Consider the following 12,926-nt stretch of genomic DNA (forward strand, 5'->3'; position numbering starts at 1 on the left):
TATAAAATACGTATTGGGGAGCTCTGGTGGCTTAGTGCCTAAGGCATTTGACTGCTAACCAGAAGACTGGCAGTTCAAAACCACCAGCCACTCCTCAGAAGAAAGGTTGGGCAATCTACTTCCGTAGTGATACTGCCTTGGAAACCCAAGGAGGGGTCTCTGTGAATCAGATCTGACTAGATGGCAGTGAGTTTTTTTTTTTAATATACATATTATGTGTTATATGTATTATATTAATATGTAATACTACTTTATTGGCAAAAGCCTCACACTAGAAATTACCCAAATGTCCATCAATAAATAAATGAGTAAACAAAGTTTGGTATATCCATACAATGGTAATGCACTCAACACTAAAAATGAATGTACTATTGATATACACATGGATGAATCTAATAATAATTATGTTGAGCAAAAGAAGGCAGACTAAAAAGAGTACATACTATATGATTCCATTTATTAAAACTCTAGAAAATGCAAAGTAATAGTCACAGAAAGTAGATCTGTGGTTGCCTGGGTGAAGGGTGGGGACGTGGAAAAGTGTAGGAAGGAAGGACTATAAAAGGGATTGATAAATATTCCACCATCTGTGATTATGGGTTTGTGGGTATATACATGTAAAAACTTGTAAAATTGTATGTCTTAAATAAATGCAATTTAATGTTTATCCATAATACCTATATGAAGACCAGAAATCTTATCGTAGATATTTACCTAGAAACAAAAATTTATGCTAACACACATACCTGTACACAAATGCTTATAACTACTTTATTCATAATCAGCAAAGACTGGAAACAACCCAAATACCTTTCAGTAGGTGAATATATAAACTGTCATACATCCATACAATGAGGTACTATGGTTCAGAAATAAAAAGGAACAAACCAGTGATACAAGCAGCAACTTGAATCAATCTCAAAGGTATTATTCTGGGAAAATCTCAAAAGGTTGCATATTATATGATCCCATGTATATGACTTCCTCCAGGAAGCCGAAGAACAGATCTGTGGTTGTCAGGGGGAGGCAGAAAAAGAAGGGTATGAGTACAAAGGGATAACATGAAGGGGCTTGGGGGGTGATAGAGCTGTTCTATGTCCAGATTGTGGTGCTCATTGTACAAATTTGTACATGTGTTAAATTCATACAACTGTGTATCTCTGAGTCCAGTACATTGAAGATGAAATTTGAGAGATAAAAATTTGTTTTAGGTATAAAGTTTTAGAAAACTTCTGTTTTATAAACAGCAGTATAGCATATTATCTCTAGAGTTCATTTTGCTGATGTATCATATGAGGAAGGAAAAAACCCTGAAAATGTTGACACTTTGAATAAACTCATTTTGGGAATGGCACAGAACTTTGCATGTCTGAATGGATTTATAAGCTCACAAAAGCCCTAACTTTTTTTTCTCAGTTGTATTACTGATCACAAATCTTAATTTAAAATATTTACGTGAGGTTATTATTTCAACTTTTACAATCTGAAGAATGAAAATCAAGACTATTATACCTTTTAAATAAATATATTACTTGAATTTAAATAGTAGAAAGTAGGAATATGGTGGTACATATATTTGCCAATTCCAAATCCAAACTTTTAAAAATAATAAATTTAGAGGTTATATTACTGTTTTATGAAGGAATTCACCTCATAGGTTCTTTAAACTGCCTAATTGTATACTGCCTTCAAATTATGATTTGGTCTAACCACAAGCAAGTTTCTAGGGATAAATCAAGTTGGAGAAATACTAATATGTGGCTTACAGACTATCAAAAAATATGTTATCATGCTACCACACAATAACAAAAACTGTAACAAAAGTGGGAAAATATGGAGGAAGTAAGTAAAGGAAATGATGCTAGATATTAGTGGTGCACATGGCAGCATTTGCAGTGGATAGCATGCCAGGAGGAAATAATGGCCTTTACTTTCTATATTAGCAACATAGGCAATCAGATAAAAACGTGCATGACTTGGTAATTTTTTTAATCCACTTGCAGAGCCAACTTAAATTATTAAAGGTTGTTGTTGTTATGTGCCGTCAAGTTGGACCCGACTCATAGCGACCCCTCCTTGGGTTTCCGAGGCAGTATCACTATGGAAATAGGATTGCCCCACCTTCCTTCTGAGGAGTGGCTGGTGGGTTTGAACCTCCAGCCTTCTGGTTAGCAGCCAAGTGCCTTAGCCACTATGCTACCTTGACTCTGGTGGTGGGTACACAACACAGACCTACATGTGTAATAAAAATCTTCAGAACTGAATGCATATGTGCACACCCACACACACATGAGTGAGTACCAAAAAAAAAAAAGGGGGGAGAAACCTGAGGAAGACTGGTGCACTGTATCAGTGTTGACCTGGTTGTGATATTATACTATAATTTTGTAAAATGCTACGATTGGGAAAAACTGAGTAAATAATACATAGGATCTCTCTGTATTTCTTCCAACTGCAGGTGAATCTACCATTATCTCAATAAAAAATTTAATTTTTTTTTTAAATAATTGACCATTTATACAACAAAAAAGCTAACCACTTAGGATCACAGCACCAGGGACTTCAGAAGCACATGGTGAACCTGAGAGACCATTCTTAAAATGTGGCCCCAGACTGATGGCATCAACATCAGGGAGGCATTAATTAGGAATAAAAACTCTTAGCCTCTGTCACCTCTGAAATTAGAAGCTCTGGAGGTGAGACCCTGTGGTCTGTGTTTTAACAAGCCCACCAAGTAATTCTTCTGCATGGCCAAGTTTGAAGAACTACAGATCTAGTTCAAGCCCATTTCTGAATAAGAAGGAATTTGAGAGCCACAGGCAATGAAATGACCTATGTGTAGGTGAGGCATTTGCTAAGGTATAACACCAGTATTAGAAACCAGATGTCCCAACTACCTGTTCAAGATTTTTTCTGTTCAACATGCACCTTACAGTTATACTGATTTCTCTTATATAATCTTTTACCTTCTCTTGGGAAATAAGAAAGCAAATGATTTATGGAAAGGGCAAGACTGATGAAAGAAGGCTATCAAACCTTCTGTAGGAAATGGTACACAGTAGAACACAACACAAATAGGCAGAACCTATGTAATGAGGAAAGTCTCTACTCCAGCAATTCTTGCCATTCTAGGAGAATATGCTTGTGAATAAATGTGGAATTAATGCACTAGCTGATCCTTTGAATGTTACTTCTTCCCTCCTGTTGTCTATCCATTACCCAGGATAGCTATGTCTGTCTTAAGAAGGTATTGGTTATCTCTCTTTATAAGGTTGTATTTACTAGTATGTTGCATTAGAATTCTCAAAGGCCACTTAAACATCATGAAAATATCTTGGGTGTTTTTATTTTCCATAACTTAAAAAGTGTAAAATATTTGTACATGTCATACTAGGGTATAAATATATATGTGTGCACACACACATATATTAATATATTGGTATAGTCTAATAAAAGTAATTTCTGGATACATGATAATGTAATAGTTTTTTGTTTTGTTTTGTGTTTATCTGCTTTCCAGATTTTAGACAGTGAACATATATTAAATTTATAATCAGTAAAAAAAAAAAATTTCAGTGTTAAAATCTTTAAACACAGGGATGTTTGGGATTCTATGACCATATGATTAGTTGTTACTAGCAGAGTAGATAGATGGAAATTCTTTAAGTATTAAATTATTAATACTTAGAATAAATATTATATATTGATATAAATATTAATATACATTAGAATTTTGTAGGAGCCAGTGCACATAAAAACAGTTATAGGACACAAAGAAGAAGCAAGGTAATAACTGGAAAAAAAAATAAAAGATTGATACAGAGAAGAATTAGAGTGAATAACAGAATTGACAATATTTTAGAACACTTTTATGAAAGCAATTATCACAATATTATTTATTTAAAATTTTTTTAAAATTTAATTATATATGAAAGTAGAGTATTGTAACTCTAGATTTTAACAATATTCCACTCACAGTCAGTGTTTCATTATAGCCCTCCCTTTGTTTCCCTCAAATTCCTTGATTATTTTGAAGTGAATCATAGACATCATATTATTTCATCTATAAATATTTCAGTATGTACTTCTAAATAGTAGATGCTCTTTCTTTTTGAAGCCATAACCAACCATTAGCATTCCTTAGTGATATTAACTGTACTTGATATTATTAAATTTACACTCAGCATTGTATCATTTTCTTATTGTCCTATATATAAAATGTTTATTATGCTTATTTTTGTACTGTAAATGCATAAATAAATGTCTTCTCACATGCTTAACCAAGATCCAGATAATATTCATACATTGTGATTGACTTAAACTACCCTTAAGTTTTGTTTAGCCTATGGATTTTTTATATGCATTTTTTTTTCCTTATAATGTTTTGCTTGAAGCAAGTACTGTGTCAGTTACTCTATGAGGCCCCCAGTTTGAATTTTGCTAACTGCATTACAGTGATGTCGCTTACACTGTTTTGTCCTGTGTTTCTCATAAACAAGTAGATCTAGAAGCTTCATCAGATTTCGTTCTGATTTTTCTTTTCTATTTCGACAAGACTATGTCAAGACTGTGTCATAGGTGGTACATGACCAAATGTTATTTTAAAGCCAGTATCTGAAGTACTTTGGGTTTTGATTTTTGTAAAGGTATCCAGGTAGAAAAAAGATTCTAGTAGTAACTTAAATTGTGAGATAGCTGATTAATGACTCACCTTTTTGCAAATAATAAAACTATCTCCAGGAATCTTCTGGCATGGATCCAAATGCATAAAAGTAATTAACAGCTACTCTGTAGATCCAAGGAACCTTGGTGGTGCATGTTTGGTTTTTGGCTACAAATACAAAGGAGCCCTAGTGGCACAAACAGTTAAATACTACGCTGCTAGCTGAAAGGGGCAGTTTGAACCCCCAAGCAACTTTAGGATAAAGACCTGATGATCTACTTCCATAATGATTACTCTCCAGGAAACTCTCTGTGCAGTTCTACTCTTCCACATTGGGTCACTATGAGTCAAGATTGACTTCATGGCACTTCCCGTAAGATGGAGGAATAGGCAGAAACGCAACACAGACCCTCTTCAACAAAGACCAATTGACAGAGATCCAGAAAATAATTCTGGAGCCCTGAGTTTTGAAGGGAAGTATACAGAAGTGGATTGGACACCAACTAATGAAAAAACCTGAACAAAAACAGTGAGTACAGAGACAGTTGGAGCTGAGGACTGTCAGTTACTCTGATGGGACCAACAGCCTGGATATTTCCAAGTGGTGTTGGGACCTGAGAATTGACCTAAAGACTAGCCTTGGTCACCAAGGGCTGCAGGGATGACTGTGCTGGTGGCCTATGACTAGAAAGGGAAACAGCACGGAGGGAGACAACCTCAGCTATGGACTCTCCACTGTCTGGAGGGTGCAGCCATTTTGATTGTTTACACGTAGCAGCCATTTTGGATATTTAAAGTGACCAAGGACACAGGCATTTTGAATCTTTACAAGTGGCAGCCATTTTGGATTTTAAAGTGACAGCATTCTCATTCAGGTTCCAGGGACTTAAGAATAGGCTCTGTGTGCCAAGGTCAGCAGGAACATATGAGAGGCTGACAACAAGGAAAGAGACAGGTGGTGAGTGTATAACTGCTACCAACTAGCGTATAGAGGAGCACAGCATAGTACCCTGTGTTGGTAGATAACATAGAAACAAAAGAAAATGAAAATTGTGGGCAAGTCACTCCAACATACAATAAAAAATTAAATATAAACACAAAAACATCACAGTGCCTTGGAGACAACAGAGCATCACAGTCCACACAAAGAAGCAAGATAAAGCAGGAGAAACAAGGAACCAGGATACAGACCCAAAACACAACCCTGAGGAAGACACAGCATTGGAACTCCCTGATAAGGAATTCAAAAGAATTATATTTATGTATCTTCAACGAATTGAGAGGCAGTCAAGGAAAACACTGACAAAATTGAGGAAAGCACAGAGAAGACCCTAGAACAATTTTGAAAGACAATACAAGAACAAAATGACAAAATAAATGAAAAATTAGAAATGATACAAAATCTACACACAGAAATCCAGAAGATAAATACTACATTTTCAGAAATAGATAACACATTGAATGGGAAAAGGAGCAGAATTGAAGCAATGGAAGACAGAATTAGTAAGATTGAAGGCAAATACCTGAATATGTCTTTGAAAAGGGATCAATCACAAAAAAGATACAACAAAATGAAGAAAGCCTAAGGTTCATGTGGGATACCATCAAAAGGAATAACCTACGTGTAACTGGAATTCCACAACAGGAAGAGACAGATAAAACCAGAGAGAAAATTAGCAAGATTTGTTGGAAGAGAATTCCCCTGATATGATGAAAGATGAGAAAATATCCATTCAGGAAGTCAAACAAACCCCAAACAGGATGGACCCCAAAAGAAAATCAGTAAGATATATCATCATCAAACTCACCAAAACTAAAGACAAAGAAAAAATCATGAAAGCAGCATGGGGAAAATGAGAAGTTACCTACAAGGGGCAACCAATAAGACTAAGCTCAGATTTCTCAGCAGAGACCATGCAGGCATGAAGACAATAGGATAGTATATATAAAACCCTGAAAGAAAAATTTCCAACCAAGAATTATGTACCCAGCAAAATTGTCCCTCAAATATGATGGTGAAATTAGGGCATTTCCAGATAAGCAGAAATTAAGGGAATTTGTTAATACCAAACCAATCTTACAAGAGATGCTAAAGGGTGCCCTTTAGACAGAGAAGCAACAACAGCCAACAACTGACCATTAACACACATGATGACATAACCCAGAAACCAATCCAGTTATGGAAGTATCCAAAGTAAATAATATTACAAGACTGTAAACAGGGAACCAAAGACATCAATTAACAAATGAGGACAACTACAAACCAAAAAGAGGGAAAAAACTGTCATTACAGAACTTCTAGAAGGTAGGGAAGTCAAGACAACTACAGGATAGAACAGACTGTTCTAAATTTGGGAAGAAAATTATAAATCATAGAGCAACCTCAAAGAAAAACGATAAACCTTCACATCAAAATAAAAAAGAGAACCAGCATAAATATTCAACAAAGACTAAAACAATACCAACAAAGGAAATGATAACATGATTTATAAACAAAATTAGCTCAGCATAGAAAATTATATGCAACAAATAACCACAAAAAAGCACATAACAAAAATGACAGCAACAAATTCATATTTGCCAATAATTACATATCTGGCAAGGGACTTATCTCTAAGATTTATAGAAAACTCCAATGCTTCAACACCAAAGTAATTAACAATCCAATTGAAAAATGGGCAGAAGACATGAATGGACACGTCACCAAGGAGGATATTCAGGTGGCCAGCAAATACATGAAGAGATGCTCACAGTTGTTGGCCATCAGAGAGATGCAAAACAACAGTGAGATACCATCTCACCCCAGCACTGATGGCAAAGTTCAACAAGACAGAAAATAACAAATGCTGGCAGGGATGTGGAGAGATTGGTACTCTCATACACTGCTGATGGGACTGTGAAGTTATAGGAAAGCAGTATGGCAATTCCTTAGAAAGCTGGGATTGGACATACCATTTGACCAAGAAATCCAATTACTAGGTATATATCCTAGAGAGGTGAGATCCAGGACAGAAACAGATATTTGCATACTTATGTTCATTGCAGCACTATTTACAATAGCAAAAAGATGGAAACAACCTATGTGCCCATCAGTGGAAGAGTGAATGACCAAACTATGGTATACACACATAATGGAATGCTATGCAGCACTAAAGAATAATGTAGAGTCTGCAAAACACCACATAATATGGATGAACTTGGAGGACATTATGCTGAGTGAAATAAGTCAATCACAGAAGGACAAATACAGTATTATTTCATTGTTGTGGAGGGTCAAGGAAAGGTTTATATATGGAGGGAAACTTTCTTTGTTGGTTGCCAGGGATGGGAGGGGAGGGAGGGAACACTGAAAAAAAAAAAAAATGCACTGACCCATGTCACTTTAGTTTTGTATATTTCACTATACATAAATTATATTTCAATAAAATGAATTAAAAAAAAAATGGCTTGATGGCACCTAACAACAACAATAACCACTGTAGGTCCAAGTTTGCTGGCCTAATAGAGCATCATAAAATTAGCCCTCTATGATTACAAGCTGCACAATATGCTTTACAGACCTGTGCTGCCTGGTACAGTAGTCTAACACGTGTGCCTGTTTTAATTTATTAAAATTAAATTTAACACTTTAATTACCCATTCACACTGGCTACATTTCAAGTGCTCAGTAGTCATATGCTAGCAGCTACTAGCAGCATCCACTTCCGTTGAGTTGATTCTGATTCATAACGACCCTATAGGACAGAGTAGAACTGTCCCCATGGAGTTTCCAAGGCTGTAATCTTTATGGAAGCTGACTGCCACATCTTTCTACTGAGGAATAGCTGGTAGGTTTGAACCGCCAAGTGCTTTAACCACAGCATTAGCAGGACATCTCAGCTCAGATGTAGAATATTTCCATCACAGAAAGTTTTGTCAGTACTGTTTTAGAATCTTTAGAAAGATCATGGAGAAGTAGATGAACAATGAAATACTCACTGCCGTTGAGTTGGTTCCAACTCATATCAACCCCTCCTTGGGTTTCTGAGGTGGTGTCTCTATGAAAGTAGATGGCCCAACCTTCTGAGGTGTGCCTGGTGGGTTTGAACCTTCAGCCTTCTGGTTAGCAGTCAAATGCCTTAGGCACTACGCTACCAGAGCGACTATAGGTGAATTGCTGCTGCTGTTATGTGCCTTTGAGTCGGACTCAACTCACAGAAACCCCTCCTCGGGTTTCCGAGGCAGTATCACTACGGAAGTAGATTGCCCAACCTTCCTTCCAAGGACTGGCTGGTGGGTTTGAATCACCAGCCTTCTGGTTAGCAGTATTTTTTTAGAGGTTAAGTATATTTTTAGATGCTTGATGACAAGTTTTCTATAAATTTTATAGTTTGGATTTTTGTAGTGTTGCCTCTAATAGATATCTGCCCTTTTAAAATAGAAATGTTGCAGGACTAAGCGTTTGCTGGTAGAAACCATAAGCAGCATATTTTGGGACAAACTTGTTTAGACATCTTTAATGCTCTTTGTATTTTATGTTGTATTTCACCTTGTTGATAAACAGATCTCAAGGAGCTCTGGTGGTGCAGTGCTTAAAGCATGTGACAGCTAACCAGAAGGTTGGCGGTTCAAACCCACTGCCTTCTCCATGAAGGGACTATCAAGCAATATACTTCTGTGAAGATTTACCACTTGGAAACCCACTGGGGATCGCTATGAGTCAGAATTGCCTCAATGGCAGTGGGTTAATAAACAGATCTAGACTGTTTCATATTCGGACAGCAGACCAGTTGGTGACACAATAACACAGATAAGCAGAGTCAGTAAACGGAAAGTTGGAAACGGTTGCTAGGGTGAAGTGGTCAGAAACAAACACACGCAGGATATCTCTTACATGTCTTATAACATTGCTATGAAATGATTTCATAAAATTTTATAGCATAAAATGTAAGTCAGCAGAGAGAGCCAGGAAATTTGACTCTTACACACACAGAATGTTCTAGTCAAAATAAATTTTATAGTTGATTGAAAGAGCCTTTCCCTAAATTCTGAAGGTGTTGTAGACAAATAGCCCTTTCCAAAAAATACCTTTTATCAACTCTGCTGTCCATGAACATTAACGTAATAATGGTTCATCTACCTACCCTCTTGTTGTGGAAATCATGTACTATTTTACTTTATCTTATTTGGTCTAAAAATACTATAAGTAATTGAACTCTGTTTAATTAACCCTTATAGCGGAAGTTCAGAGTGAAATTGAAAGGATTTTTGAACTTGCAAGAACATTGCAATTGGTAGTCCTTGATGCGGACACTATTAATCATCCAGCTCAACTTAGCAAAACCTCTTTGGCCCCTATTATAGTATATGTGAAGATTTCTTCTCCCAAGGTAAGTAGAGTTGTCATTGTTTGATCTATAATCGAACTTCACAAACTTGTGTTTTGTGTTGTTTCCAGTCATAACAGACCATGCCCTTTGATGGATGTAAAGAGTTTGAGGAGACATACATTAGTCAAGAATTTTCAAGGTTTATGAAGTCAAAGAATGGTTATTAGTTTCATGGCTAAGAAGAATGTTTCTCAAACTATGGGCCACAGATCCCTGAGGGTTCCCTGAGATATTTTCAGACAGTTCATGAGGTCAAAACTATTTACATAGTAATACTAAGACATTATTCACATATTTCACTGGTTTGACATTTGTATTGATAGTCAAAAGCAGTGATGGGTAAAACTTTTGTCATCTAAGCATGAATCAAATCACAGATGGGTCAGTAGTACCACATAGGACTAGCAGCTGCTGTGTTCTTCACCACCATGTACTCTCAGGTTGGGTTTTTTTTTTAAATCCAATTTTACTTAAAAATATCCTGATGAAGTAGTAAAAAATATTTTGTTACACTTTGATTCTTAAGTACAAATCTTTTAAATATTTTGAGTAACAAAATAGAAAGTGCACATAAGTGTTTCTGTTGCATAGCAAAGATAGTTGTGTCCAAGACAAGCACTAGTGTGATCATTTGAGTGTGAACTGAACCTAGCTACTTTTCTTTTCATGGAATACCATTTTCATTTGAAAGAACAACTGACAGGCTATGATTATTTAGACTTGGGTATTTGGCAGATATTTTCATGCACAAAGTGAGGCTTTCACTTCAAGGAAAACAACTAACAGTGTTTGTTACCAATGATAAAAATCAAACTCTCAGGCTAAAAATGATAATTTCAGAAAACTTGAATCTGCCTCTGTGAGCCTGGAAGATTCCCAGTACTTAAATACTTTTTATGATGAGATGGATGATGTTAGCATATGTAATGTTTTAATATTACACAATGTGTGAACATTTAGAAGATCTAAAAAACTTAGTCATTATTTTCTAAATAATCAAATCAAGCAGAGTAAAAAAATCCATTCAAAGTTCAGTATAGACTGATGGAATTTAATGTAACAGTGAAGAAAAGTTCATTGATATGGCTTCAGATTCTGCATAGCAACAACCTTTAAGAAATAACCACTTGTTGAGTTTTGGTGTAGTTTCAAAAAAAGAATATACATAATTATTTGAAAAGGCTATTAAGATATTTCTCTTTTTCTCAGTAACATATCTGTAGGAGGCTGCATTTTCTTTATATATTTCAACCAAAACAATATATTATAACAGATTGAATGCAGAAGTAGATAGAATCCAGCTGTTTCCTATGAAGCCAGATGTGAGATATATTTGCAAATATGTAGCTATTTTTATAAAAATAAGTAATTTATGTTAATATGTCAAAGATATATTGCTATTTTTTAATAAATTAAATATTTTTAAATGTTTTCATTTCTGGTATAATAAACATTAAATATAATTTACGTAAACAATTTTTTAAAGTATAAAGGGGCTCTAAGACAAAACAATTTGAATGAAAACTTCTGGCTTAGGAAATTTGATTCAGAAAAAGCTCCATGCTAGTTATCTTTTTAAAGCTTGCAACTGAGATTTATGTTAGCATATTAATGTTGCAGATAATCTTCCACATTATATTTCATAGCTCAGTCTATTGTAGGCCATGTGTGCTGTACATCAAAAGGTCCCAGAGAAAGGAGTGAATAATGTACCTTGTAGTTTACCTGAGTACAAATCTTTCTCTGTTAAAAAGGCCTCTCTTTTACAGGTTTTACAAAGGCTAATAAAATCTCGAGGGAAATCTCAAGCTAAACACCTCAATGTCCAGATGGTAGCAGCTGATAAACTGGCTCAGTGTCCTCCAGTAAGTTACTACTATGTATAATATAATCCACTTGAAGAGATCACACCTGGCATTATATTAAACAGAAAACAAAACCCAGCACGCTAAATGTCTGTCAGGGGTAAGAATCCTGGCCACTTAACAGTGATATTAATTCCAAAGAAGTCAACTGTCCTACCTCCCACCATGATCACATGCACATGAGCAGTCCAGATAGTGATCACGGCTTACTAAAAGCTACAGGGCATTTTATGGTGACCTCATTTTGTTCACATCCAACACCTAGTCAGTATCTTGGGTCCCTGGGTAATGCAAATGGTTAAGTGTTCAGCTACTAAGTGAAGGTTGGAGGTTTGAACTCACTCAAAGGTGCCTCAGAGGAAGGCCTGTTGACTGCTTCTTAAAGTTCACAATCTTGAAAACCTTATGGAGTGAAGTTCTACTCCACAACACAAGGAGTCCTCATGAGTTGGAATTTACTCAGTGGCAACAGGTTTGGTTTTTTTCTTTTTTAGGTAGTATCTTTCATGAAATGAGATTATGATTTAAAAAATTGGGTTTGTGAGATGGATCTATTTGAGTTTGGTTTATTATTCATGTCTAATCATAGGGAGCAAGTCAGTTGCTCTCAGTAACTGAGAAATTGATTTGAGACTGAGGAAAAACAAATGTCTAAACAATAAGATACCCACATGCTGAATTCTGTACACATTCCTACTTCTAATCCATGCTTTCCCTATCATGCCTTTGAACTACATATCTCTTCTTGGTATTTTTTTTTTTTTGTTTTGTTTTGTTTTGTTAAGTGAAGATCTTTCAGAAGATATGAGTTATAAGTCTATGCATTTCTTTATTGCTTGGAGCATGTTAATATTTATGATCCTTTTTTTTTTTTTAAAAATCTATTAAAGGGACTGACTTTTCTTCTTCCCTAACAAACTATTGTGAAGTTTGGACCATGTAAAATCATCATTGGTTTTAACTCCTTCCTTCAAATGTGATGTCCTCATCTTGCTTCATTAATTCCCAAGATGAAGCTTTTCCCAGTCT

The 12,926-nt window shown here is 35.6% G+C and overlaps 1 protein-coding gene across 1 annotated transcript in view; it reads left to right on the forward strand.

Moving 5' to 3' along the window:
- The window catches only part of CACNB2 (calcium voltage-gated channel auxiliary subunit beta 2), a 517,878-nt gene that overhangs the window by 502,473 nt on the left and 2,479 nt on the right, over positions 1-12,926 (forward strand). Inside the window, exons 11-12 of the mRNA XM_007936340.2 lie at positions 9,881-10,032; positions 11,802-11,897. Of these exons, the coding sequence (XP_007934531.1) occupies positions 9,881-10,032; positions 11,802-11,897 (248 nt within the window). The remainder of the gene's footprint in view (positions 1-9,880; positions 10,033-11,801; positions 11,898-12,926) is intronic.

Source organism: Orycteropus afer, unplaced genomic scaffold, assembly GCF_000298275.1.
Source record: "Orycteropus afer afer isolate SDZICR_OR568_19922 unplaced genomic scaffold, OryAfe1.0 scaffold00035, whole genome shotgun sequence".
Lineage (NCBI taxonomy): Eukaryota > Metazoa > Chordata > Mammalia > Tubulidentata > Orycteropodidae > Orycteropus > Orycteropus afer.